General features: G+C 34.0%; 5 protein-coding genes across 5 annotated transcripts; 3 read left to right on the top strand and 2 right to left on the bottom strand.

Moving 5' to 3' along the window:
- Positions 1-3,681: 3,681 nt before the first annotated feature.
- Positions 3,682-5,742, top strand: HELRODRAFT_161566 (hypothetical protein; the record flags this gene model as incomplete). The annotated part of the gene is made up of 3 exons (XM_009021471.1): positions 3,682-3,709; positions 5,231-5,293; positions 5,369-5,742. The coding sequence occupies 3 exons, from the start codon at positions 3,682-3,684 to the stop codon at positions 5,740-5,742; spliced, it is 465 nt and encodes a 154-aa protein (XP_009019719.1).
- A 486-nt stretch (positions 5,743-6,228) lies between these two features.
- HELRODRAFT_161565 (hypothetical protein) lies at positions 6,229-6,642 on the top strand (the record flags this gene model as incomplete). Its single annotated transcript, XM_009021470.1, has 1 exon — positions 6,229-6,642. The coding sequence occupies one exon, from the start codon at positions 6,229-6,231 to the stop codon at positions 6,640-6,642; it is 414 nt and encodes a 137-aa protein (XP_009019718.1).
- Positions 6,643-7,923: 1,281 nt separating this feature from the next.
- On the top strand, positions 7,924-9,608 carry HELRODRAFT_161564 (hypothetical protein; the record flags this gene model as incomplete). The annotated part of the gene is made up of 6 exons (XM_009021469.1): positions 7,924-7,942; positions 8,558-8,634; positions 8,722-8,870; positions 8,988-9,056; positions 9,133-9,193; positions 9,282-9,608. 6 exons carry the CDS (start codon positions 7,924-7,926, stop codon positions 9,606-9,608), a joined length of 702 nt encoding a protein of 233 aa, XP_009019717.1.
- Positions 9,609-10,721: 1,113 nt separating this feature from the next.
- Positions 10,722-12,516, bottom strand: HELRODRAFT_161563 (hypothetical protein; the record flags this gene model as incomplete). Its single annotated transcript, XM_009021468.1, has 4 exons — positions 10,722-10,841; positions 11,567-11,672; positions 11,820-11,988; positions 12,363-12,516. The coding sequence occupies 4 exons, from the start codon at positions 12,514-12,516 to the stop codon at positions 10,722-10,724; spliced, it is 549 nt and encodes a 182-aa protein (XP_009019716.1).
- A 7,315-nt stretch (positions 12,517-19,831) lies between these two features.
- HELRODRAFT_65135 (hypothetical protein) lies at positions 19,832-26,082 on the bottom strand (the record flags this gene model as incomplete). Its single annotated transcript, XM_009021467.1, has 13 exons — positions 19,832-20,153; positions 20,432-20,602; positions 20,988-21,164; positions 21,488-21,572; positions 21,875-21,945; positions 22,215-22,351; positions 22,941-23,012; positions 23,470-23,538; positions 23,928-24,178; positions 24,825-24,970; positions 25,110-25,292; positions 25,549-25,552; positions 25,647-26,082. The coding sequence occupies 13 exons, from the start codon at positions 26,080-26,082 to the stop codon at positions 19,832-19,834; spliced, it is 2,124 nt and encodes a 707-aa protein (XP_009019715.1).
- Between the last annotated feature and the right edge of the window lie 743 nt (positions 26,083-26,825).

Here is a 26,825-nt window from a genome sequence, read left to right as displayed (position 1 = left end):
CTATGTCACCCCCATCATCATCATCAGCAGCAGCAGCATCATCACCATCATTCTTTTTCCATTCTTTCCATCTTTCCACAGAGTTTCATTCGATTCCCTAAGTTCCATTTTCTCGATATATTTCATTCCTTTCTTACTCTATTTATCTTGCATCAATTCCTGATGATGATGATGATGATGATGATGATGATGATGATGATGATGATGATGATGATGATGATGATGATGATGATGTTAGTGATGATGTTGATGTTGTTGATGGTGATGTTGATAATGGTGATGATGTTGTTGTTGATGATGATGATGGTATTGTTGTTGATGATGATGACAATTATGTTGTTGTTATTCTTTAGTAAAATTACATTTGAAAAATTTTATGTTGATTCCCAGTATACGTGAATACTAGATTTGTAAATGTATTTATACTAATACACTTGCACACACACTGACAATAAATTATACAAACATCTATTTTTGTATATTTTTGTTTATGCAAAATATTTCCATGTTTGTATGTATGTATGTATGTATGTATGTATGTATGTATGTATGTATGTATGTATGTATGTATGTATGTATGTATGTATGTATGTATGTATGTATGTATGTATGTATGTATGTATGTATGTATGTATGTATGTATGTATGTATGTATGTATGTATGTATGTATGTATGTATGTATGTATGTATGTATGTATGTATGTATGTATGTATGTATGTATGTATGTATGTATGTATGTATGTATGTATGTATGTATGTATGTATGTATGTATGTATGTATGTATGTATGTATGTATGTATGTATGTATGTATGTATGTATGTATGTATGTATGTATGTATGTATGTATGTATGTATGTATGTTTATTTGTTTGTTTGTATACATAAACTGAGGATGGTACGTATGTTTCCGTGAATGCAAGCAAGAAAAATCATTTGAAAGACTTCCGATCACAAATACATTACTCTTACACTTCATTCATTTGTCTTTCTTTATTTCATCTGTCCATCCGTGTTCATTCAAACATCCATCCATCCATCCATCCATCCATCCATCCATCCATCCATCCATCCATCTATCCACACAAAATCATTCTCAATACAAAAATTAACGATTGAACATTCTGTCAGATAACGCAAAATATTCATTCACGCAAGAAGACATGCTCTCTCGCGCGCGCACATAAACAGACTCTCACTGACATACAAACATATCTACAAACACGCACACACATACATACAATCGAACAAACAAACACACTCAAACAAACAAACACGCCATTGTAAGCACTTTAGAACAGCAGATCATTGAAGATAAATAAATTCCATGCTATCTAGATGTAAGAAAATCAATATGAAGTAACACGCGCAGAAAAACCTTTGCAACGGAACAAACGCTACAAATAACAATAACCTGCAACGAAGCTCAAAACACGGTACCCTCTTTTTTATTCAACTCACTAGGATATCAATATGTGAATCCACATCACGTTGCCAGTGATAGCCGAAGATCTCCACGCTTTCGATCATTTTTTAATCATTTTTTTGGGAAAGAAAACTTTGAAACTACTCAAAAAAAAATCGTTTTTTGACATAATGTAAATATACATGCATAATATTTACTAAATTAGTACATTGTATTTAACATATAACACACACCCAAGCCATGCACGCACGGCAAACGTATCGAATAGCATCGTCATTTAAATTTAATTTAGCATCGTTTTATAGCGGATCAAATCTGAATAACACTCCGGTGAAGAATGGAGAGAAAAATATTAATTCGAAATCACGGGTTCATTTTCTTCTCTCTCTCTCTCTCTCTCTCTCTCTCTCTCTCTCTCTATTTTTCTCTTTCTCTCCTTCTCTCCTATTATATGTGCAAATAGCCATGCATATTCGTCATACATATTAATAGCAATGTACCATTATGTTGCATTGCATTTGTATTATCTGATGAAATGGGGTGGATGTTATTTAGTTTTGGAAACTGATTTGTTCGTTCATTCGTTCGTTCGCTTGTTTGTTTGTTCGTTCGTTCATTAGTTCATTCGCTTGTTTGTTTGTTCGTTCATTCATTAGTTCGTTCCTTTTTCAATTTTTTTACAGTTCACACGTACTTTGTTAACTGTTTGGCCTGGCAATTATTATTGAAAAAGTATTTATAAACTCTGGTCAGTTGTTCAGATAAATTTTAAGTATATTGATTTTTTTAAATTATAGATTTTTTATAAATCTTATTAATTATCCACAAATTATTTAAATATTAATTAATTAAATTAATTGAACAAATTAATTAAATTAAAAATATTCTACCCGCTTTCAAAACGTTCAGTGTTGAATGTGGGTCAGTGGAGGAGGATAAAAAAACAATTTGTAATTTTTTTGGGGTTAGGTTTCTCCATTTAACGCTGCTTACATTAACGAATAAGATACAATTACTGTTAAGTTTTTGATATGAATAGCTAGAACAAACAAACAAACGAACGAACGAACAAACGAACGATCAGACGAACGAATGAACCAACGAATAAATGAACAACAAGACCATTTCATCAGCTGTTGAGATTAATCAAAAGTAGACATAAATATTATTTTATTGTTTTTCTTTTATTTTGTTTCATTTCAAATGATCTCTCTGTGAGAAGATTTCAAATTGAGTAAATACTAAAGAAGATAGAAACAACCAAACCAACTGACGCATCAGTTTGACGTACATAACATAAACAAACATAGACGCACAACAAACAGTACAACAATACACACACGCGTGTACATACAGCATACACTGGTCGCGTACAAAAAAATACAAATCTTCAGATTAATATAAGATTTAACACACATTCACGCACGTATACATACAACACGCACAAACAGACACGCACACATATGACTATTTATTACACCTTATCAACTACTTTGATTCAATTATATCGCATGGCGCACGTGCAAGAACACAATCCTCTCTCTCCCTTGCAAGTTCGCCTCAAAGTGCGCGAGAGAATATTCCTCTCAGATATACGCGCTTCTATGAGCTATAAAGATGAATATGCCAGTGCATCGCAAATATTTTATACGCATACATCAAGTTTGTCCGTTGATATTTTCTATTATTATAAATATGTATCTAATGTTCGTGTGTTTGATAATGTAAATTTGTTAAAATTCTATTGGAGATTTGTTGCTTAAAGTCAATTTGAAATATTGAAAGTTGGTCATTTGTTTTATTGATAACCTGTCCGTCCAGTTAACGCACGTACAACTAAAAACTTTTGTAACCATCATCATGGGATAAACTATTTGCCCGGCTATTTGCAAAGACTTATTCGTGTGCGTGTTGAAGTGTAAGTCTCTGAAGATAAATGTAATCAGTGCGCTAGTAAAAAAACTGCTGTGGTGGAAAAACTGTCAAGTATAATGGATACCCGGCTTAACCTACGCTATTCATCTTAGGACCGTCCGTCGCATGTATACACCTATGTATGCCTAAATGTGCAATGGAAAAATACGCGATACATATATAAATATAAATACACAAACGCATACATTCACACACACTCACACACGCACACGAACACACGCATATATATGACCACGATCGCAACGTATTATTTCCACATCGCAACACTGACCAGCCATAAATAATAGAGATACGTAGGAAGGGGTGTTGGAACCAAATAATGCATGATTCCTGCAAATATATCGCAAGTGTGTTATAATTCATTATTACAACAATACCAACTCAATTATATGAATTTATATAATACATTTAGTTAAGATCAACAACGCTTTGAGCCCACTTCCCATTCACACACACTGAAAGTTATTGTTTTAATTACCTTTCAAACGCAAGCTTCTGGTTGATTTTTTTTGTTCATTTTAATAGTCTCTATAACTTTTTAAAACTTTTATTTTCTTTAAAAAATTTTTGAAATTTACCAAAAAATTAAATATAATTGAATTTTTCGCCCTTTTAAAAACTTACCAATTAGAGAATTCATCACAACATTGCTAACAGAACGTAAATCAGGAAGAAATAATCAAATACATGGGTTTTCAATGGCTAGACCACACTTGAAGTCTTAATTTTTAAAGTTTAAAACGTTGAAAATAGTTCGAGTTTCGAAAAAGTTTAAAGATAAATCTTCGAGAGAAGTATTTTAATTGCCTGCTTGATATGGAAAGATACAAAAGCATCGTTAAATCTCTCTCTCTCTCTCTCTCTCTCTCTCTCTCTCTCTTTCACTCTTTTTCTCTCTCTCTCTCTTTCGTTCACTCTTTCACTCTTTTCTTTTTCTCTCCCTTTTTTCTTCTTTCCTTCTCTCTCATTTCCTCGTTTAAAAAGTTTGTTTATACTGAAGAGTGCAGCGAGTAAGACACCCGGTTTTGTTTACATGAAAAAAAATGAAAAATTCGCAAACTATTCAAAGAGTTGATACAATAAAAATAAACAATAAGCAAGTTTTAACAGTATGAAATAGCGATTTTTGACGAATTGACGTAAACCTTAAATAAATTGCCCATAAGTATTTATGTTTGTTCTTCATTATCGCCAGTGCACCATGCTTAATCCAGTTCAAATATAATAAAATAATAAACATGTAGTAGTTGTAGTAGCTGTAGTTGTAGTAATAGTAGGAGTAGTTTTAGCAGTTGTGGTTGTAGTAGTAGTAGTCGCAACGGCGATAGGAAAACAGCAGTTGTTTTTGACAGCAGCAGCAGCAGCAGAAACAGTACGGAAAGAGAATCAAACAATTTATTACATATTTTTGAAATGAGATCCAGCAGATTTATGTTGTAAACTTCTTTGATTGATATGTTGTACATACCTCTTTACAACGTTACTTAACATTCGTTCGCCTCATCTGTACGTTTTATTTATCTTTTTATTTTTATTTAATTTCCAGATTATTCCCCTGCAAATGCTTCTTGCAATAAAGAACAAAAGATACATTGCTCAAACATGTGTGAGTTATTTCATTATTATGAATATTTCTGATGAAATTTATCAAAATTGCCAAAAAAAGACGTAAAATGAATCAACTTTTATTATTTAACTACAAAATTTCTAAAATGAATTTGTTTTTTTGTTCGAGATATTTAAGACAAGAAAAATTTGAATTTTTCTTGAATGGTTCAAACTCTCAAAATACACTTAATGTCATCTCAGGCTTACTAAACTTTCATTCATAGTTATTTAATTAAAATTTTAAATCTTCTAAACTGAAGCTAACAAATCCCAACTTCAAATTAGAAAACTGAGATCCGATGTTAAGGGCTACACTTACAAACGTACATACTTTCTCGTAGACAGTTTCAAATCTTTTATGAGCATGTTTCGATTCAACAAAACTTTTTTTCATTCAGGTAATTTTTTCATTTCAGATTACAAATCTGTATCATTCTGGTACCAGGACAACGAGATCCAAAAGTGTCTTAGCCGAGTTTACGGCGAATTCACCCACGTTTGTTCGGTCACTAATTATTTGCCAGATATCGACTACTGCTGTTGCACTGTCGACGAAACTTTTGAGCGCAACAAAAACAATGACAACGTTTCCATTTTAAAAAAGAAACGGTTGAAAAAATGGGCGACAAACTATGGAGAGAATAAAACCGACACAGCTATTCGGTTGAAACGATCCACGGAGCAAACCTCGGTCCTGTGCTGTCGGTACCATCAGGATTGGAATAAGTTTCGATGCCAGCGATCCGACGATTACTTTGATCCTAATTCGTGAGATACATTTTTTACGTCACGATGTTGAATTTCATAAGTTGTCTTGATATCAATTTATTATTGGCAGATGAATGTGCGACATGCTTAATACGACATGTTCAATTAGCTATCACAACACAATCATTTGTATATAATTTAATAAATTATTGAAATACAACAAACACATGATCGTATTCAAATTTATTTAGATTTAAAAATTCATACACGATCTAGAAAAGAATTTTCATATTATATTAAATTACAAATAGAAATAACCTGAAAAACTATAGCAGCTTATACTTGAGTAACAAATAAAATTAACAGACTAGATGATCCGTCGAAACTATCCACCCAAGCAAAACTCTGTTACGGATTTTTTGCATTTCTCACGTTGGCCCTGACTTTGATCATTTGTTGTCTAATAAGAAAAAATAAAAAGCAGAAAAAGATAATATCTCGACGTAAGGCTTTTTTTTACTTTTTAATAATTTTCCGAATTGAATTTTAAATGAACCTTTTCGTAATAGGATGCGCTAAAAACAAAACCAGCCACCGTTACGACGATTCGCCGAAACGGACGCCGCCATCATACAGCGAAATAGAGGCGAGCAACAAATGCGTCTTCAACTGTGACACAACGACAAACATCGAACCAAGCGCTCCATCGGAAGAAGAGATGACGACATCGGGATCTTCAAACAACAACCACTTTTTGGATTGCCAAGTTAAGTCTAGCCACGCATTCGCAAATCAATTAAAAGCCGTAGATCGAATAGTGACCATCGAATCGAGTTTAAACGGATTTACAGATGTATATAAGGTCGGTGCACTCAAGGGATCAGATATCGTTGGAAAGCGGAAAACTCCGCCACCATCCTACGAAGACAGTCTACATAATGATTCTCATTTTCCACATTTATAGCTTTTATATTGAATTACTACCTTTTTGTGATTTCAAATATTTATATTTTCTAATGATTTTATTTTTTTTATATATTTTCTTTAATGTAAGAACCCACAAACGCACCTATACGCTAAAGACAAGAATAACCTAACTGGAAATCAAACGATCAGGCATGCACGAAAACATGAAAAATAATTTTTTGAAAATATTTTTATTCGAACGTGGTAGACAGACACATTTTTACGTTTATAAATCTGTGTTTGTATAAAACTAAAAAAAGTGTTTGTGTGTGTGTGTGTGTGTGTGTGTGTGTGTGGTGTAATGTAAAGAGATTAAACAAAGAGCTTTGATGAAATAAAAAAGGCAATTATGTAATTAACTAACGAAAGGGTTTGTACAGTTGGAGCCAAATGCTTAGATGTTTCAGTTAACACACTTGATGTTTGAAAAAATAAACGAATTACATCAACAAATAATAGCAAGTAAAAAAAATTCAGGTATTTCTGAGTAAAAGACTCGAGACATAACGTCTTTATATCTGCAAAAATTTGTTAACTGATTTATAAAGGAAAAATAGTACAAAACGAAAAAATGGAAAAAGTAGTATTATTTTGACATGCTAAATTCTAAAAAAAACTTATCAAAAAAAAAAATAATCGAAGTTTGGCTATTCAAATTTTATGTTCTAAGTAAGCATTGTATATTCTTAAAAAACTTGTTGAATGTTTCAAACCATAAGAAAAACTTAACTAAAATCCACCGCTTCCAAATGATAAATTCTGGTCAAAATAAGTATTTACGTATATATATATATATATTGTTATTTCAGTTAACACACTTGATGTATATATATATATATATATATATATATATATATATATATATATATATTGAACATATATCTTAATTTTTAGTATTAAATAATCGAACTCTATATTAATTACTATATATCGAACTCACCAAATACATCAGTCAGATTAACTCAAGTAATTCTACTGATTTCATATAATAAAACAAATTAGTTATGTATTCATTTCATTGTTACATATCTACTAATTCAATTATTTTATTGATTTGTTTTATTATTATTATTATTTATGTAAAAATACAATATACAATACTATGTATGCTGATGTATTTTTTTTCCAGATTTGTTTAAATGTGAACTAGATATAAATAAACTTTTACTTTGCCCATCGCTAAAAAGTTTTCATCTGGTCTGTCACTTTGTCGGCCGAGAACTTATTTTTCAGTTATTTCAGTTGACAATTCTTTCTTTTTTCTTTCTAAATAATTAAAATGGCGTCTGGTGGCAAAGGTTTGAAGGGTTGGGTGACGAATGGGATTGTTGTTAAGTGCTTTCAATTTTTTGTTCATCCGTTTTTTGTTTTACAATTTTTTCTTGAATGTGAAATTGTGAAAGTTGACAATTTATTTTACATTTTTATCTTCTTCACTAAAAAAAATTGTCATTAAAATAAAACTCATTTTTTTCACCTCATAACGTTTTCATTTATTTTTTATCAGAACGTGATTGGTATTGCACTGCTGTTACAGACATTTAGTATTATAATAAAAAAATTATTAAATAAAAAAAAGTCACAAAATGACAAAACACAAAAGTAATTAGTTGCTAAGACAAGAGTCTTTTTTAAACTATAGTTTAATTAATTAAAATTAAACTAAGCTAAAACTAAGTAAAGTACCCACCCCTGTTTAATTAGTACATTTTTTATAAATAAACTAAATTTTGTCCTAAATTTTCTTATACAATTTTTTATACTTTTATATAAAATTTATATTCAATATTGAAATAATGTTTTTTATGTGTATGAATTCACGAACAAGTTAAATAATGTGTTATACAATTAATTACAGATTAATTATACTTTTATTAAGTTCTAAATGTTACCAAATTAAATTAAATTAAAAGACAACTGGCCACCACCTCTTGTGGATGTCAGTGAGAGACAGAAGTTGGAGGATGAATACAGACAACAACTTCTTCAGGTTGGCTCACTTATCCATTATAATTTGTTGAATTGGCAAGCAAGTTTTTTTTCATTGCAAATTTTTACTTTTATTTCTTTGTTTAAGTTGGAAAAAGAAATCCAGACCCTGAAAAAGGTGTTGCAAGCAAAGGCAGCAGAAGCATGTGAGTTGAGGAACAAATTAGGCATCAGTCCCATGAATGAGTTGAAGGAAGACATCAGATCTGGCATTCAGGCCATCCAGGATTCCGATGCGTATGTCGCTTGCTTCAAAATTTTTATTTTATTTTTTCATGTCTAACTTAATATTTTCAACACTGAATTATATTTAATGTTTATCAAATATTTGTAAATTTAATTTTGAATCTGCAGAATGCAGAAAACAAATGCAGCAGTGAAGTCTATTGGACAATATGCCTCAAAGGCTGTGGAATCATTAAAGTAATTAAGTTTCTTCTATTGACTTCCTTTATTCAACCTTTTTATATTTTCAAAATTTTATTTTTAATAAACACAGAAATTCTAGTGCTGTTAAATCAATTGAAGACAAAGTGGGAACTGCATACAATACGGTTAAAGTAAGCTCACTTTTTGCATTTTAAACTTTGAAACATTGAATTTCAATTTATTCAATAGTAGTAAATTAATTTTTATCATCAACCTCAGCAAAGAATTTCCAATTCGAACATCTTTGGTGCACCTGCTGCGGATGGAAAATCTGCAGGAAGTGATGTCACTGCAAGAACAGCTGAAGATTTTGATAACAAGTGCAACATGCAAACTGCTGAAAACCAGACTAAAACAGGCAGTAGCAAAGATAAAACTGACAAAGACAATACCAACCAAACTGGTGCTTCTCCTAATAAACAGCTTGATAAAAACATTCCTCCCAACAAAGAAGATAACGCTGGTAACAAGTGCAACAATAACAACCCACAATCATTAAGTGATGATAGCTTTGTAATTATTACAGGGTCACAGTCACTAAACTGATGCTTATCTTCAAAAAAAACATGCATTTTCTCTCTCTCAAACACCACACACACACACACACACACACACACACACACACACACACACACATGCGTGCAACTATGTTCATACGCACACACACGAATGTATGTTACGGTACAGCACAGTTTGCTTATACATTTTTTACGTATATTTATATTTACTTATATACTTATTCGTTCAAATATGTTGTGTATATTTCGCTAAGAACACGAGCAGACTGGCAGGCTAGCAACCGTGTATGGTGTTTATAATCTTTTCATGATTGCCTCTCCCATAATGCAGATATTGCGTTACGTTTTCTGGAGTTATCCTGCCAAGTGGTTTTAATTTGTATCTTTCTTACCTGTTTTAATTTCATCGGTGACGGTTGAGAGCTCTCGTAAATGTCGATCTTCATTATTTTAATTTCATGCAGATCATTCCACCAACTGAATGGCTTCAGCACTTTTTTGTTGCAGCGTCAGGCTTGATTATTGTGACTTGATGTACGCCAAATTTTTTTTTTTTCAAAAAAGTAAATTGTGTGGTTTCCGCTGCTGTGTTTGTGTCAACTTGCTCGTCGTTTCTCTGCTTGGGTTTTCTCCGAGTACCTATGTTTCAAGGCACATATCGAGGTTTATAGTTTAAGTGTATTTTGTGTGATATAAGTTTAATAACGAAGGGTGATAGGGAGACAATTCCAGTGTAGAATCATATATAAAGCGTGACTAACATTTTTATGTGTAAAATACTATTATTTGCGTTTATGAATGAAATCTTCGAATCCCGCCTATGTTAATGTCTGGCTTCATATTCTTGTCGAGTTTTTAAGCAATGTTAACAAAACATGTTAAAATGGCTTTAATAACGTATAACAAACGGAAGTTAGGTAAAAATAATTTGTCAACGCGAACCAAATTATGAAAATGTTTAAAACAAATAAAAAGAATTTTTGAATAATATGCAGTAACATTTATTATTATATAATGGGGCGGTATGGTTAGTTTCCTAAATGTTTTTCATTCACCTGGTAGGCACGGTACAAAAAGGTAAAATCATGAAAAAAAAATTAATCGTCGAAAGGATTGAATCTGTCGGGTGAAAAATATAATTTTAACAATCATTTTTTTCTGTTTCCATCAAAGCTTCTATGGACTTATGATTCTGGTTGGATGGTTTGCCAGCGTCAGCGGATGAATCTTCTGTAATGAACTCAACTGCTGGTGGAGAATGCTGTGTTGGTGATTAACATTCGATGGAACATACGTTTGAAATTTGGTGGTGGAATAATGAATTAATGGGTAAATTAATGGTGTTAGTAATTAATAATTATTATTGATATTAATAATTAATTAATTAATATAATATTAATGATTATATAATGGAATATCATCATTATAATAATGATAATATTCTACTATCATTATTAATGGTGGTGAAATGAATTGATTCCATTTTTAATTAATGAAAGTTAAAAGTTGCTTCCAATCGCTCAGCCTCTCAAATGGCTTCAAGTTGCATGAAATGTGTTTGAGTTCATAAATTTATTGTCGCCTCGAGAGGTTTTTTATGTCTGCCCGCGGTTTAAATACAAACTAAGGAAATCTGGTGCCTATTGTAAATTGAAGTTCAGTATTTACTAAAATGATGAAAACCTAATACCTGTGACAATGAAATAGTTAATGCATCAGTCTCAGTTGTGACTATACTGTCACCTTTAGGTGCTATATGAAACATGACAGTATTCATAGAATGATGTACGTGTGAGCATGTGTTTGTGTATATGTATTTATTTGACATTTCTGTTACATTTGTAGTAAGAATTTGTGTGTATGTATTTATTTGACATTTCTGTTACATTTACAGTTGGAATTCTTAGTTAAGGGTGGCCTATCCATAAGTTTATCTTTTTTGGTTATCCTTTAAATAAATAAATAAACAAAATAAATAAATATAACCGTCGATCCAGTGTAGAGAACGTTGCCCCTGGAGTATTTGCACCTGGACGGATTCCTCTCCAACGCGTACTTGGGGTTTTCAACTGTTTCAATTCGTTGCACACGCCTTGCAAATATTGAAATTCGAACAATCTTTAAGTTCTGTGAACATGTTGCATCCATTTCAAACGCAGCTCATCGTAGTGCGCATACTTTCTGTTTAAACGTGCAACCAAAGATTCACCTCTACACGACATCAACCCAGCCAGCTAACCTGTTCCGCCTCCTCTTCATCATACGCCATCCAAAATAAACAATGGTGCAAAACATGACGATGATGAGTAGCATGATAATGAGATGCATCCAACAAGAAGACTGTTTGTCCTGCTTCATCCTTCCGCTCCTACCAGTGACATCCATGGTTTCATCCTTCTTCTCTAATTCTTTTTCAAAACGTCAATTGCTGTTTCATATATGCTTTGAGTAACATGTGAGTAACATAAACAACATTTATGGGCTTTGTGATTTGCGATTATTTTTATTCCATGTGGTTTTAAAAGGACTTAAACATTTTTGTTAAGATTATCCACTTGCTAACTCAATTGCTAACGATACAGAGAAAAAGGATGCTCCTAAAAATTAATTAATTACACAGGCTTGTGCCTGTGTAATGATCAGGGTTTCATTTTTAGACTCTCTAGGTGGTTGCAGGCAATAATGTAAAGTTAAAAAATTATGTAATTAAAAATATGTGTGTAGCATTGCATACAAAAAAAATTTAGATGGCAAGCGACACGATGACGATAGCAAACCAAACCTGGATGTCTAAAAGAACAGAACGGAAAGTAGTGGCCCATGAAGTAGACAACTTTGTCGTCGTCTGATGTGGAAAAGTTGGAAGTCGTCGATGCGTTGAAAGTTGTCAGCATGTTGCTGTAAGAGTTAGAAAAATTCAAGTGAGTTTCATCCATGTTAGATTCCCAAAGTATAAACGCTTACAATTTATCTAAATAACACTCGTAATACAATCTGTATTTATTTAATATGAATATAATTAATGTTTAATTCAAAATAATTTCGAGTTTGTAGTCTTTACTTTCTAATCAAATACGTTAAAATACTTTTTGTATATACAGTAGTTTTATTAGGTTTTGTTTGTTATCCAAATTGTTTTTACTCGTCTTACCAATAGAATTCAATTGTTTTGTGTGTACAGTTTAAATATGTATATGCAAATAGCATGAGTTTGTTTTGTTTTTTTGTATTTGAAACACACGAATAAAAGTTAGAAAAAAGTGCAATCCTATTGCCCTAACCACATTAAAACACGACGCAATGCTAATAATACCAAATATTTTTTGTAATCACGCATTAAGTTTTTAAAATTTAATAACAAAGCAACAAAATAAAGCCGACTTGTAAAGTGACGGATCAAAATTTAATCAAATCAAAATCAAATCCAAATAGATAGGATGTGATAGATTGTAATGATAGCGGCGGTACATATTTACACAGACCACAAATTCAAGTAGCGAGTTTAATTGAAATAAAAACGCAGGTAAAAAAAATGTTCAAAATTTGAAATTGATTAGGTGACAGCCACCATCACATTTCTCGGTTTTGACACACTGACGTTAAAAGCATCTAAAAGTTAAAATACGCTTTTACAATTACGCACGTACACGTACGCAAGCAATATGTATAGTTGGTTACTCTATTTTTACGTATATCAATGAGGCATCTAAAATAGCAAAAAACTCACTTTTAAAATTTTCTCATTCAAATTCTCATTCAAATTCGTCATACCTCCAGATCTGACAAATCTAAATTTGCAGATAAATATTTCCAAATCTTTAATTCCTATATCCTTCTATTGTAAATAATAAATTCGCCTACACCAAAGCAGCAAAATCAAACCGCCGGATCACATTTCAGCTCATAAATTGTAAATAATAAATTCGCCTACACCAAAGCAGCAAAATCAAACCGCCGGATCACATTTCAGCTCATAAATATTGATCGTCCTAATCCTAACCGTTACTTTTCATGCAAATGTTCCCCGTGAAGATAACGATTTTTAAGATTGTAAATTCACCAGAGATGAAAACTGTTGACATATATTTGATTATTTTATTATAATAATGAAATATTTTATAAATTGTGAACAAAACTATGATCGAATAGATGAAGTAACAGATGCATGAACGAAATAATGAATTAATTAATAAATGAACTAATAAATGAATTAATAAACAGCTGAATGCAAAGAAAAATAAATGCATAGGTCAATCATTAATTTACATCAAAAATAAAAAATACGAATAAATGAAACAACAACTTAATCAGCTAAGAGCGTCAGATAGAGATATGATATTGATTCTATATCGCTTTTAACGTAACTAGAGGAATATAATCACACCGGCCTCATAGTCAACATTGCTTATAAAGAACCAATTCATTGCTATGTCATCTCGTGTCATCATTATAAGTTATGACCAATCCTAAATGATGTAATTAATCATCACAATTATGCTCCAACATCGCCGTCATAGTGATAAGTGAGTCAAAAAAAGGTGAACAAGAACCATAAAAGAACCAATTATTGCAAACAGTGTGAACAATTACTAGAAAGACGCTTGCGTTGTTCGTAATCATTACAATGAATATTATAAGCGGTAGTTAGTTTGACAAGTGTTCGGGGTAAATATACATATATACATCATGCAAATCAAGAGTAATAGTCTGGAAAAAGTCATTCATAATATATATTATTATATAATAAGATATAAATATATTAATAATTAATAAATGTAGTAATAAAGTGAATAAATTTAATGAAGAAATTGAAAGCAGAGTCAGTTGACACATCATCAGAGGTTCCATGGAATACTAAACGACCATTCTAGAAACAATTCTAGAAGTGGAATACAGAAAAATACAAACTTGTATACAACAATACATACCAATAATACAACAGTATAAACAACTAATACAACAATTTAAACAAATAATAATACAAACAACTGATACAACAATACAAACAAATAATACAACGATGCAAACAATACAACAACACTATAATACTCAATCTTACATGAAAAAACATGCAACTAATAAACATAGAATATAGATCTCTGTACAAGCAAATGATATACGCGTATACAATACAACACGCACAAACACAAACAAACGTTTTTATTCATAATTTCGACGTTGTGGCCAAACGCAAAACATGACGTAAAACAAAACAAAAATGTCGATTCATTCATTTATTGTATTTTTAAACAAATTAATTAATCACTGGGCGGCTGTTTTGAAGTAAGCAGAGCTTCATAAGACCACGTGAGTAAAGTGTTGTCGTCATTTTCAGCTGTGGAAGCATCCGTTAACGTCAGAGAAGGTGGTTGGTGGCACTTCTGCGAGAAGGACTCAGTAACAATGCAATCCCGACTCAAAGACCTGCACTTTTTATGGAGTATCGGAGATATGGAGCGTGACATCCGCATCTTCAGGTTCTCGTGCGATCTAAACTTTGAAATTGAACCAGTGTAAGGAGTGTTGACGTCATCGCGCGACGCCGTCAGCCTTGTGGCTCCTGTAGCGATGTCGAGTAATCGAGGCTGCGATTTATTGAGGAGTGATTTGCCGTCGGAATTTAACGATGTGAATGATTTTGATTGCGGTAGCGCTCTCGTGGCATGGAATTTATCAATAAAAGTCCTGGAATCGAGGGAAGCTGCAGAGGCGTGACTTGCGTTGGATGCTCTCCTCTTAGCCTTCAACTTGCTCTTACCTGAATCCAAATTCGACTGAGAGAGTTGCAACAACGTCTTCGTTGGAACGTTCAACTGCTGATCATTTTCAACATTGGCGGCCTCATGTTTGGCTTGTGTGTTTGTTGGAGTTGTCGTTAACGCGCATGGAATCGTCGGTGTAATGGGAGTTGGTTGGGTGATGAGAGTGGCAGGGATGGAATTATGTGCTGCAGGTTTAGGTGCATAATAATTTTCATGAAACCTTTCATGATGATTACCCGGTGGCATAGCATGGCTTTCGATCTTGAAATGTTGGTTGTAATGTTGAAAGTTCGAGTGGTCGGTTGATGCCGAGCAAAGGATGCGCAACTTGCGTCTGGCCGAGACAACAGGAAGTATGGTGACGTTGTGCTCCAACACAGCATTCACTTGCATCTGAAATAATAACACACACACACACACACACACACACGAATTTACTCACTGAACATTCATTTTGAGCATACAACGACAAATTAAAAAAATTAAGCCAAATATTTAAACATAGCTTTCATTAAAACAACGTAAAATTACGGAAAAAGAAATCTAACTTTTGATTGGCTGACATCAGATGACCCAATAAGAAGGAAGGTATCGTGGGGTGCGGGGTTGTTGTTCTCGTCAACCAATGAAATTGTCACGCACACGTTGCTTAAGTCCATATCTGGAGTGAAAACATCATCACCGTCCATCACAACATCATGTGATGAGAAAAGAATGCATCATCACCACAATACAGCATCAACATAATGTTTAATGACTATTGTTACTAGACTCAAGCAGACAGGACCACCCACCTGATTTGTTAGCAACCCTCACGGAAACATGCACCTCCATGAAAGCCTCACAAACAAAACTTGAGTGTGATTCAATCTTCTTATCATTCACCATGACGCCTGTGACAAATTTGAAACCAACTTTTATTTATTTATTTATAGATACATTATACAAGAAAAAAATATATCTCACCTCTCATCCAATTTCCAGAAAATCACACACACAAATACCTACACACACACACACACACACACACACACACACACACACACACACACACACACACACACACACACACACACACGTACAGACATACAAACAAACACGCACACGTAAACACGCACATACATGTAAGACATTACAGAAACATACAGGACGACAGGAAAGATCGTTGCAGCATCATGCATTGTTCCTTGCTCCAGTGAACAGCACTCAGTGTCATGTGACCTTCTGTTTCTATGTTCGGCTATGTGGAATGAGTGGATGTCGTTAACAATAAATGGATTCATTCATTCATTCATTCATTCATTCATTCATTCATTCATTCATTCATTCATTTAAAATTTATAAAATCTCTTCTTCCTACTAAGTCATAAGCAAGCGTGAACTGGCACAAACATCGAAATTAGCCGACGCAAAAGCATCAAAAACATTTACAAATGAACAAACAAGCCAACGTTCAAAAAGTTCAAAAACAGAACCTCTCAAACGCAAAAACAAAAGAATGAAAAAAGATGGAACCATCTTCCAGGAGAGAGACGTGTGATGATCTACGTGCTCCACTAACATGTTCCTGTACGTTGAAGCTCGATGATCTCTGAGGTCAAAGTTCACGATGTTGGCGTCTGACCTCGTTAAACTGGGGTCGTTCTCGAACTTTGGAATGGTGATGTGCAACCTGGTAAGAGAGTATACATTTGTTTGTTTGTCTGTTAGTTTACGCGCGTGTGTGTGTGTGTGTGTGCGCGTGTTTGTGTACGTGAGGCATTTGCCAGAAATATGGATGACAAGAACAATTAGCTTGATCAGCAGTCATAATTTTTTGTCATCCATTAATTCGCTAATCAATTAAATGATTAATTCATTCATTCAATCATTAGTTCTTTAATTCATTCATTAATTCATTCATTAATTAATTCATTCATCAATTCGTTCATTCATATTTTCATTCACCCCAGCTAACCACACGACTTGGTAGGGCTCGATGTTGTAGACATCGGAGGCACCAGGAACACTGGAACTTATCTCTATCGAGTTCTCCGATGAGTTCTTCAACTCCAAGCCAACGACAACGACATCTTTTTCGAGGCTGCTACGTGACACAACAACAACTACTGTCACAAACCGTAACAACAACAAGAGCAGCAAACAACGAAACTAAACAAACCAATTGTCATAAGTAATTCCAGCACCATTATTAACCACATCCTCTGCCATCTTGCCACAACCAGCACCAACCCCCAGTCGCCGATGTGGTAGAACCTGATGTTGGAGTATTTCCAGAGATGGTAAGATGGTTGTGGTGAGGACCATGGAGCACTGTCTGCAGTATTCAGCACAGGACCCACCATTGTATTGTAGCAATATCGTCACCGTACATGTCTGGCATGGTGATGAGGGAGAGGATGACGACGACGATGATGATGATGGTTAAAGTGATGACGACGTGTGAGTGGTGTGGCGATGAGAATGATATGGTGATGATCCGGTGAAGATGGTGTAATGATGACGAAGATGGTGTATGAGTAAAATTCATAAAATTTAAAATAAACTCAAATATTGATTTTAAAATATAAAATGTCATCACATAAAAATTTTGAAAAAATGATCTGTAGAAGTAATAGTTGTAGTAGCAGCAATAGTAGTAGAAGCAGCAGTAGTAGTAGCAGTAGTGGTAGCAAAAGTAGTAGTAGCAAGCATGTTACTAAATACAATTATACTAACCAATGAATTGTTTGCATTCAGAAATCTTTCATAATACTTCAGCAACCTCTCACTGTCACTCAACATATCTGACCAAAGGATGAAAAACTCGAGAAACATTTTGAAGAAAAATAATTTTAAATAATAATAATTCAAAAAATATTTAAAAAAAAAGAATTTATTTTCAATTTCTATAATGAGAACCTGTAAGATAGGAAGTCGAACCTCCCTCTGATTTGAAATGGTTCGGTCCGATTATATGAAACGTGATATCTAACTTGTCACCAGAGGCCAGGGGCAACTTGCCGTTGATGTAATCTTCACTTGAATTGATGGCGTTGCTGAGGTGTTTTTGTTGGAAGATGGAGTCCAAGAATTCTGTGGTTTGAATGAAAAAATAAATTAATCAGACAAGAGTAGATAAATGAATGAATGAATGAATGAATGAATGAATGAATGAATGAATGAATAAATGAATGAATGAATGAATGAATGTATGAATTAATGAATGAATGAATGTATGGATGGATGGATGGATGGATAGATGGATGGATGGATGGATGGATGGATGGATGGATGGATGGATGGATGGATGGATGGATGGATGGATGGATGAATGAATGAATGAATTAATGAATTAATGAAATAATCAATTAATCAATTAATAATTAATCAATGAATCAATTAATGTATGGATGAATTAATAAATGAAATAACGAATGATTGAACGAGTGAGCAAAAAATTTTAAAATTTATTTTTCGAAACCTTTATTTACGGGTTGGGCGGTTACATGTACATCCAGCCTTTCAACAGGCAACTTGCCTATGTTCAAGAGAGTGAGTATCAAGTCTGATCTGTTGTTGTTGATGTTGTTTTTGAGGTTGTTGTTGTTGTTGTAGTCGGTGTTGTTATGATTGTTGTTGTAGTTGTTGCTGTTGTGGTTGTTGTGGATGTTGTTGTGGTTGTTGTTGTTGTAACATAACAACACAACACAACATAACATAACACAACATAACATAATGTAACTGAACATAAATTTAAAATAGTAAGTAGGAAACAACAACAACAACGACAGCAGCAACAAGAACAACAACAACGACAAAAACAACAACAACACCGCAACAGCAACAACAACAGCAGCAATCAAACCTCTGTCCACAGTATATAATGACATCAGTTGAAAGTTGAATGCAACAATCATCACCCACATCGGTCTTGTTGGTGATTGTAGTTGGTGTGGTTGTCGTTGACGATGTTGCGAGTGAAAGATCAGACGTCAGTATGGTTGGCGACGATAGCGAAGGTAAGGACGATGACGTAATCTGCAAAAGAGGCATGGATGGAATCACAGTTACGCCATACTTCTCGTGGATCTTAAACCTTTTGATGATATGTCGGAAGGACTTGTTTACTGACAACGACGATAATGACGTCAACGAAGCTGATGACGCTGACGTTGTTGTTGTCGTCAGTGATGGTGGTGGTGGTAGGAATCGTGCATGGGGTGGAGGGTGCCGAGGGCACGGTGCGTGCAGTAAATCTTTGAATTTGATTATGCTCTTTACTTTAAATACTTCCGCGGTGTAACCTGCCAGGCGTTTGAGGGTGAACATTGTATGAGGTGAACATTGTATGAGGATGAACATTGTATGTGGGTGAATATTGTATGAGGGTGAACATTGTATGAGGGTGAACATTGCATGAGGGTGAACATTGAATGAGGATGAACATTGTACATGTCGTGGGTTCTATTAGAATGAAAATGACGAATGAATAAAAAATAACGTCACTTTAATAGAAAATAAACAACTGACCAATAGAAAATCGAATAAATGACTGACCAATAGAAAAACGAATAAACAACTGACCAATAACGGCGGCCTGGCCAGCAGACACGGGATCCACTAGGATCCTGATTTTCACAAGGTCAGCAAATGGAGGTAGGGTGAAGGTCACGGGATGAACTTTGACCTCTGCCCCCTCAAAGAGGATGTCAACGTGTTCGACGAGAAGATCGATAGGTAATAAATTGCTGAAATATAATTCGATCTCGCAAGAGTTGCCGTTCACCCACGTGACGTCTGTAAAATTCAAAATTTGTTTCAAGTTAGAACTAAAAATAATTGATTAGCATATGTTTGAAAATTTTAAATTATTTGTATTCTATGCTACGTGCCACTCCTCTGCAGAGGCACAAACATTTATTAGCTGGCAGGTAGGAAGAATAAATGAGGAGAAAAAATAACAAATGACCGCTGCTTGGCTTCGTAAATTTAACGCTTGGGAATGTGAGAACACTTTGAAAACTGCTAATTTATAGAACAAGCAAGGAAATTATATTGACTGAAACATGTGAAACCTCTGTAGGGCTGAGCATGGGACTGTTTGTACTTGTGGTTCTTCCAATTCTGATTGCTGGCATCCATGAAGGGGCTGTAGATGAATGGGTGAGCAGGTTTTGAATCAGCATCGTCTCTCACCATGACTCCTGAACTATTCAACTTTGACCTTTTAAACTTTGATGGTCGGTAGAGAGGCACAAGGTCGAGAATTTCGACATTCCTTCATTTGTCGACAGGTTGAAAATGTTTAAGTTTGTAACTAATCAATCATTACGATGTGGATAAATTGATATGAAGACAGGTGCTATTGAAACCAAAGATATGCGTTAAAGTTCACATCTACAATACTGAGTGAATGATAAAAGGAAAGTTGACAATAGAAAGAATGACAAAAAACATGACGTAGTAATAATTTTCTTATCCATGAATTGAAATTCTAGAATAAAATAACTCATTAAAATAGTAAAAAACCACATATTAACATAGCTAGGTAAGCTAAAATGAAACGTTCCAATAGTGCCAAACTTCAGCAGCAAAGCATGAAATAACCAAAAATAAAACAGCACTTCTCCATGAAATATTAACTAAAATCAAAACGCACCCACCTCAAAACAGGAATCAAAGTCATGGCAACTGGCGGGAGAATGGTGCCATTTTGAAGGGCCATAGAGTAAGGTGAAGGTCGATAGCTGTCCGTGTATGACTTGAGGGCGTGACACAACTCGACACGCTCCTGCATGGATAGGTGCTGGAACATCGTGTGTAGGAGGAGGCAGAGGTGTCTGCGTGGTAAGATGCCATGTGGTGGAATGGAAAATAAATGTCAACTTGACTCTCTGCTAACCAGCAACGAACTAACCACAGAGGCAGCACTTAGAAGTCACTCAAGGAGAACAACCATTCAACCAATGAAAAAAACTTCTCAGCGACAGGTCACACAACAACAACAATTCGACAAAGCAGCTACAAACCAGTCACTGACCCATAAACAACCTACCACACGACAACTCAACAATGCAACCACATGATAACACCAGATCGCAGCAACCAAAACAACCTCCAACAACAGCCCGAAAACGACCAAACAACAACAACTCCAGCAGACCTGACAGGTACGGCAGGGTCCCCGAGTTTCCTGGCGGCGTATATTAATTCGTGGAAGACTCGAAGTTTCAAAGAAGGCCAACCGTCTGGCTGGTCTGCCAGTGATGGTGATGATGAGGAGTGAATGATTGAGTGAATGGGTAAATGAGTGGATGCGTGAATGAGTGAGCGAGTAGATAAGTGAATGCGTCAATGAGTAGATGAGTGAATGAGCGGATGAGTGAAGAAGTGAACAAGTTGAGTAAAGGAGTGAGTGAGTGGTCTATTAGCATATGAAGATAAGAGCAAAAATTAGAAAACAGATAAGAGTTATTGAAATTATTTTTCTATATTCTCATCATCACCATCACTCTTTCTATAATTATCATCTCTCATCGCCATCATCAACCTGGAAGATCGGAACTCATGTCACGTGGATCCAGTGACAACTTGAAACCAGGAAATGACTGCAGCAACAATCTGCTCAAACAATTATCATCATTATATATGAGTGGACGAGTGAATGAGTGAACGAGTGGATGAGTGAATGCGAATGAGAAAGAGAGAAGAGAGAGAGAGAGAGAGAGAGAGAGAGAAAGAAAGAGAGAGAAATATTAAACGAATAGTCGAACGAATGACATGAAAGCCAGAAAGTAATAATAACAGAGCAACGTAATAACACATAACAACATATAACCCACGATAAGAACAACAACACATGAGACGATAACAACATCCCAACAACCGACCGATAGCAAAGTTGCCAAGATGGTTGCGGATTGACTGGAACCACACATAGCATCGCGGCTATGCGACTATAAAATGAGGATTTTCTCTTGAGGCCAAGGCCGTCGTATAATGATGACAGAGTGCTAAACTGCTCAATCTGAGTGCGTTTAAGTGTGTGTGTGTGTGTGTGTGTGTGTGTGTGTGTGTGTGTGTGTGTGTGTGTGTGTGTGTGTGTGTGTGTGTGTGTGTGTGTTTATGTGTGTGTAGAACGGTAAAATAAACTGTGGCCATATTAAAATGAATGAAATTGTCAAGGAGAACAATCAAAAAAAGGAACAAAAAGAACCAAATAAGGCATTAGACAATGGCCATGTACCAAATGAAAAATTATAACCCAAGTATAGCGTGAAATGTTTGCCGAGCAAATAAGAGACTTCATTGGTTTTGATGTGAAATATCAGAAATATCGAATTAAAAATGGCAGGTAGGCAGATGAAATTGTAAAAATACAAACAATAACAACAACAAAATAATAATAATAATTAACAATAAAAAGTTAACAATCCACAAGGGATAGCAAAGGAATGATTAATAATGAGTCATATATATATAAATTATATTGTAAGGTGGTTGTTATATATTTAATATAAACAAATAAATAAAATAATTAATATTAATAATAATTATAATAACAATAAATAATTAAAAAATAATTGAATAATTAACAGAATTATAAACTTCCAAACCTTGTCCTGCTCAGCAATTGTAATATTAATCCTGATGACATTTTGAAGAAAGTCAGCTGCCTCGATGACCCTCTGCATTTTAAATTTTCACATCATGTAGAGTTTCCACTAACTTGCACTTCTTGATAGAGTAATGAACAGTCATAATGGTTAGGCGCCTTGCCCAGATGATGCAGTGACCAGATTCGAAAGCAAAGTGATCCCTGCCCGGCGCATTCAATGTGTGTTGTCGCAAATCCGTGCGTGTGCGCGCGCGCGTTTTTGCGCGCGTGTGTGCGTGCGTGTGCTTCAGCGATGCCTCTGATGATTAATTCAGAAAAATTAATCATAACAATAATGCTGAATGTATTTTTACTTAGTGTATAGAATTTTTACTTACTCCAAAGAAAAACCCATTAATTTTGGACAGTCAAAACAACGGCAGGGAATAAAGTTAATAAAAACGATAGTAATAATAATAATTATAATAATAAAATAATATAATGAAAAGAACTGTCACACATATATATACATATATAGAAAAAACCACCTTGTACATGGATAATATTCTACAGGCCTTCAAACTGGCTTCTAGCTCTATCAAGCCAGCTTCTTTTATCTGTGGAATGAATTTAGAAGAGAAATAAACAGCACGAACAATAGTTACACAGAAGAAGTTAAACAAACTTATCCACAATAAATGAAAAAACATCACAAACGTAACTAATAAGAGATGGAAATATAACAAATTCAAGTGTTTCACAAATGATTAGAAGTAAATATTATCTTAAAATAAAAATTTCAGTATAAAAAAAGACTACAATAATAAAGTGGTAGTCAATAAAAAATAATTTCAAATTTACAAATTCAAATTAGTTTGACAGAAGAGAGAGAGAGAGAGAGAGAGAGAGAGAGAGAGAGAAAGAGAGAGAGAAAGAAACAGAAACAGAGAGAGGAATAGTACAAATCCTCAAATCAATTTGAGGATATGAGAGAGTGTGATCTAACTTTGCAGTAATTGATGACAGCGTCTTTATAATTGATAAGAATATCTTCGTGCATGTTCTCCAGCGGATGTTGGGCCAACTTGCTTCTGGCGTTTGCCAGGTCCAACCCACTTTGAAGTGATGACACTGGAATGTGTGCATGTTTGTCCTCGTGTGTCTCCGTATGTGTTGTGTATCCGTGTGTGTGTGTGTGTGTGTGTGTGTGTGTGTGTGTGTGTGTGTGTGTGGGTGTGCATGTTTGTCCTCGTGTGTCTCCGTATGTGTTGTGTATCCGTGTGTGTGTGTGTGTGTGTGTGTGTATGTGTGTGTGTGGGTGTGTATGTGTGTGTGTGTGTGTGTGTGTGTGTGTGTGTGTGTGTGTGTGTGTGTGTGTGTGTGTGTGTGTGTGTGTGTGTGTGTGTCTGTGGTATGTGTGTTTTTATTGCATATGCATCACAAAAAAACACAAAATAAAAATAAAGTTCAGTTCATTTTAATTAAGAGCCAAATATGTCAGTAAAAAAACTTTTTCCTATTATTAAAAACAGCCCAAAGATTGAAATAACGTTATAAAAATAGTTAACAAACTTTTAAATTTTAAAATGACAAAAAATTAATAAACCTTCACTTTGAATCATCTGGGAATATTTGGAATCTTTGTTCTTGACAACACCCCTCCTGACAGAGAATGACAAATTTCTAGCCATAGACTGGGACATCGGGTTCAGCTGGTGAGGCCGAGGTTTTAAAATGAGGTAAGATGAAATAGCCAAACCCTCTTGAGCTCCTATGATGAAACATTACAATAGTGAAAAACTATAATCACTAACAGTTAAAAATTTTAAATAAGTCAAAGTTTGTCGATGGTTTTAAAAATAAAGTTAATAAATGATCTATAAACAATGATTGATGCCCCGACCAGCAATCCACATCCAATCATTGGATGCCTTGAGGAGCTCGAGACTCGTCTGATAGTGGAGTGTTGCCTCCCCGGGTAGACCTGCCAACAGGCACAGATCACCGAGATGTTTTCTATAGCGCCCTATGCATTTCTTCTTGTATGATCTATTGACAATATCAACAATAAAAAAAAAACATTTTTTTCCAACATCAATTAATTACATGAAAATAATTTTAACGAAACAAAACTTTAACTTAAACGAAAGTTCTTTAGACTAAAAAAGTACAAGGCAGCATCAGCAACCTGCTCTCAATATCAAGAAATATTCCTGAATCTTTTTTCTCAAAAGGTGCCATGTAAAGTACCAGATGGTCCAACCTTTCGTGCGATCGATCAAGTCTTTTGCTCTCAAGGACCCAAAACAAAGAATTAAAAAAGTCCTGCATTTTAACTTCTAGATCAGTGCATGCCATAATATTTTTGTACCTCCATATGTGAGTGTCGTGCATGCAGTCATTCAAGTGATTGTTCTGCTTCTGTTTTGCAATAAAATTGAAATAAATTGATTAGCAATAATAATTAATAAAAAATTACATAAAATATAAAATGTTTATTGACTTACAAATTTATCAGCATTGTTAAAATTTTCATTAGCATTAGAGCTGATGTCACTATTCAAGCTGAAGAAGCAGGTTCCATCTGGGTTCAACTTGATGTTGTTCACCAAAGTTGGTGAGGACACATCACTGCCATGTTGATTGTTAGTGTTAGGAGTTTCGAGGTTTGATCCATTCTGCTTAATGTCATTCATGGTTAATGTCTCATCATGTTCATCTGTACTTTCTGCTTCACTGTTTGGACTGTTATCAGAACTTTGTTCGCTTTTGAATAAAATAAGTATTGAATCTAACAAAGTATCTTCATAATGATCTTTTACTGACTGGTGCTCTTTAATTAGGAATTTTTCAAAATCATAATTTTCTTTTGATTCACTTTCTGTTGCAACTTTGTTACCACACTGACCTATTGTAATTAACCCTAAAACTTTCCTGTGAGCTTGAAAAGAACCCCATGAATTTTCAATCCTGCTGTAACTTTTTCTGTACTTGAAAGAAATTTTACGAGCTGGTTTTGCAATGCTAAATGTGTCAAGCAATGCCAAGCGATCAAATATTTTTTGGAATAATTTAGGCTTGATATCATTGCCTAGTTGCTGTACTAAAACTAACAGACTAGCATGATCTTCAGCAGTTTGGCTGAAATCAGGAGATATCATAACTCTGTGCTGTTGTATGCTATAATTTGCAATAAAATCCTGCTTTTATTTGAATTTTATTTATTATATACTAATTTATTAAATAAATAATATTTAAATTAAAATTTAATATTAGTTTTTGTAAAGGTAGAGAGATTAGAACATAAACATTTGTTTGTGATGTTCTTTTCTTGTATCTTATTTTCTCCCTGTCATCTATCTCACCTAAACCTATGTATCTCGTTTTGTCCTTTTCTGAAAAGCCAACAAACACCCAACCTACCAAGCAAACTACGTTAGTTAGGGTTTTTAAATCAAATTAATTAAAAAAATATTTTATAAAATAAAGCTTGCTTTTGTTTAGTTAGTTAGATAAATCACAAAGAATACATAATAATAATGAAAGGTTGTATAACAAATAATTGTCCTTAGTTGAAGTCATTAATTAATTATAATTAATTAATTAGTTAAACCTCGCCCTCACAATACCAGTTCATTAGGATTAGTGACAATAAAAGTGCATCGAACACAGTCCATCTTTATTTACATTACTTACAGTTTGAGGTTAGGTTCATATACTAGGTTCACCTTATAATCATGCGAAATTCAATATTATTGTATTTCTCGTGAAAATGGTAAAACAAAAATTTAGTAAAGTTTGTTACATGTGAAAAGTATAACAATTTGTAATGAAATTATTTAAACATAGGAGCTGAAATGAAACTTACAATAGAAGGAATACAATATAATTGTTTTAATAGTTT

Source organism: Helobdella robusta (assembly GCF_000326865.2).
Source record: "Helobdella robusta unplaced genomic scaffold HELROscaffold_3, whole genome shotgun sequence".
NCBI classification, from domain to species: domain Eukaryota; kingdom Metazoa; phylum Annelida; class Clitellata; order Rhynchobdellida; family Glossiphoniidae; genus Helobdella; species Helobdella robusta.
The sequence above is the reverse complement of the archived record's forward strand: the minus strand, read 5'-3'. Positions and strand labels throughout refer to the sequence as shown.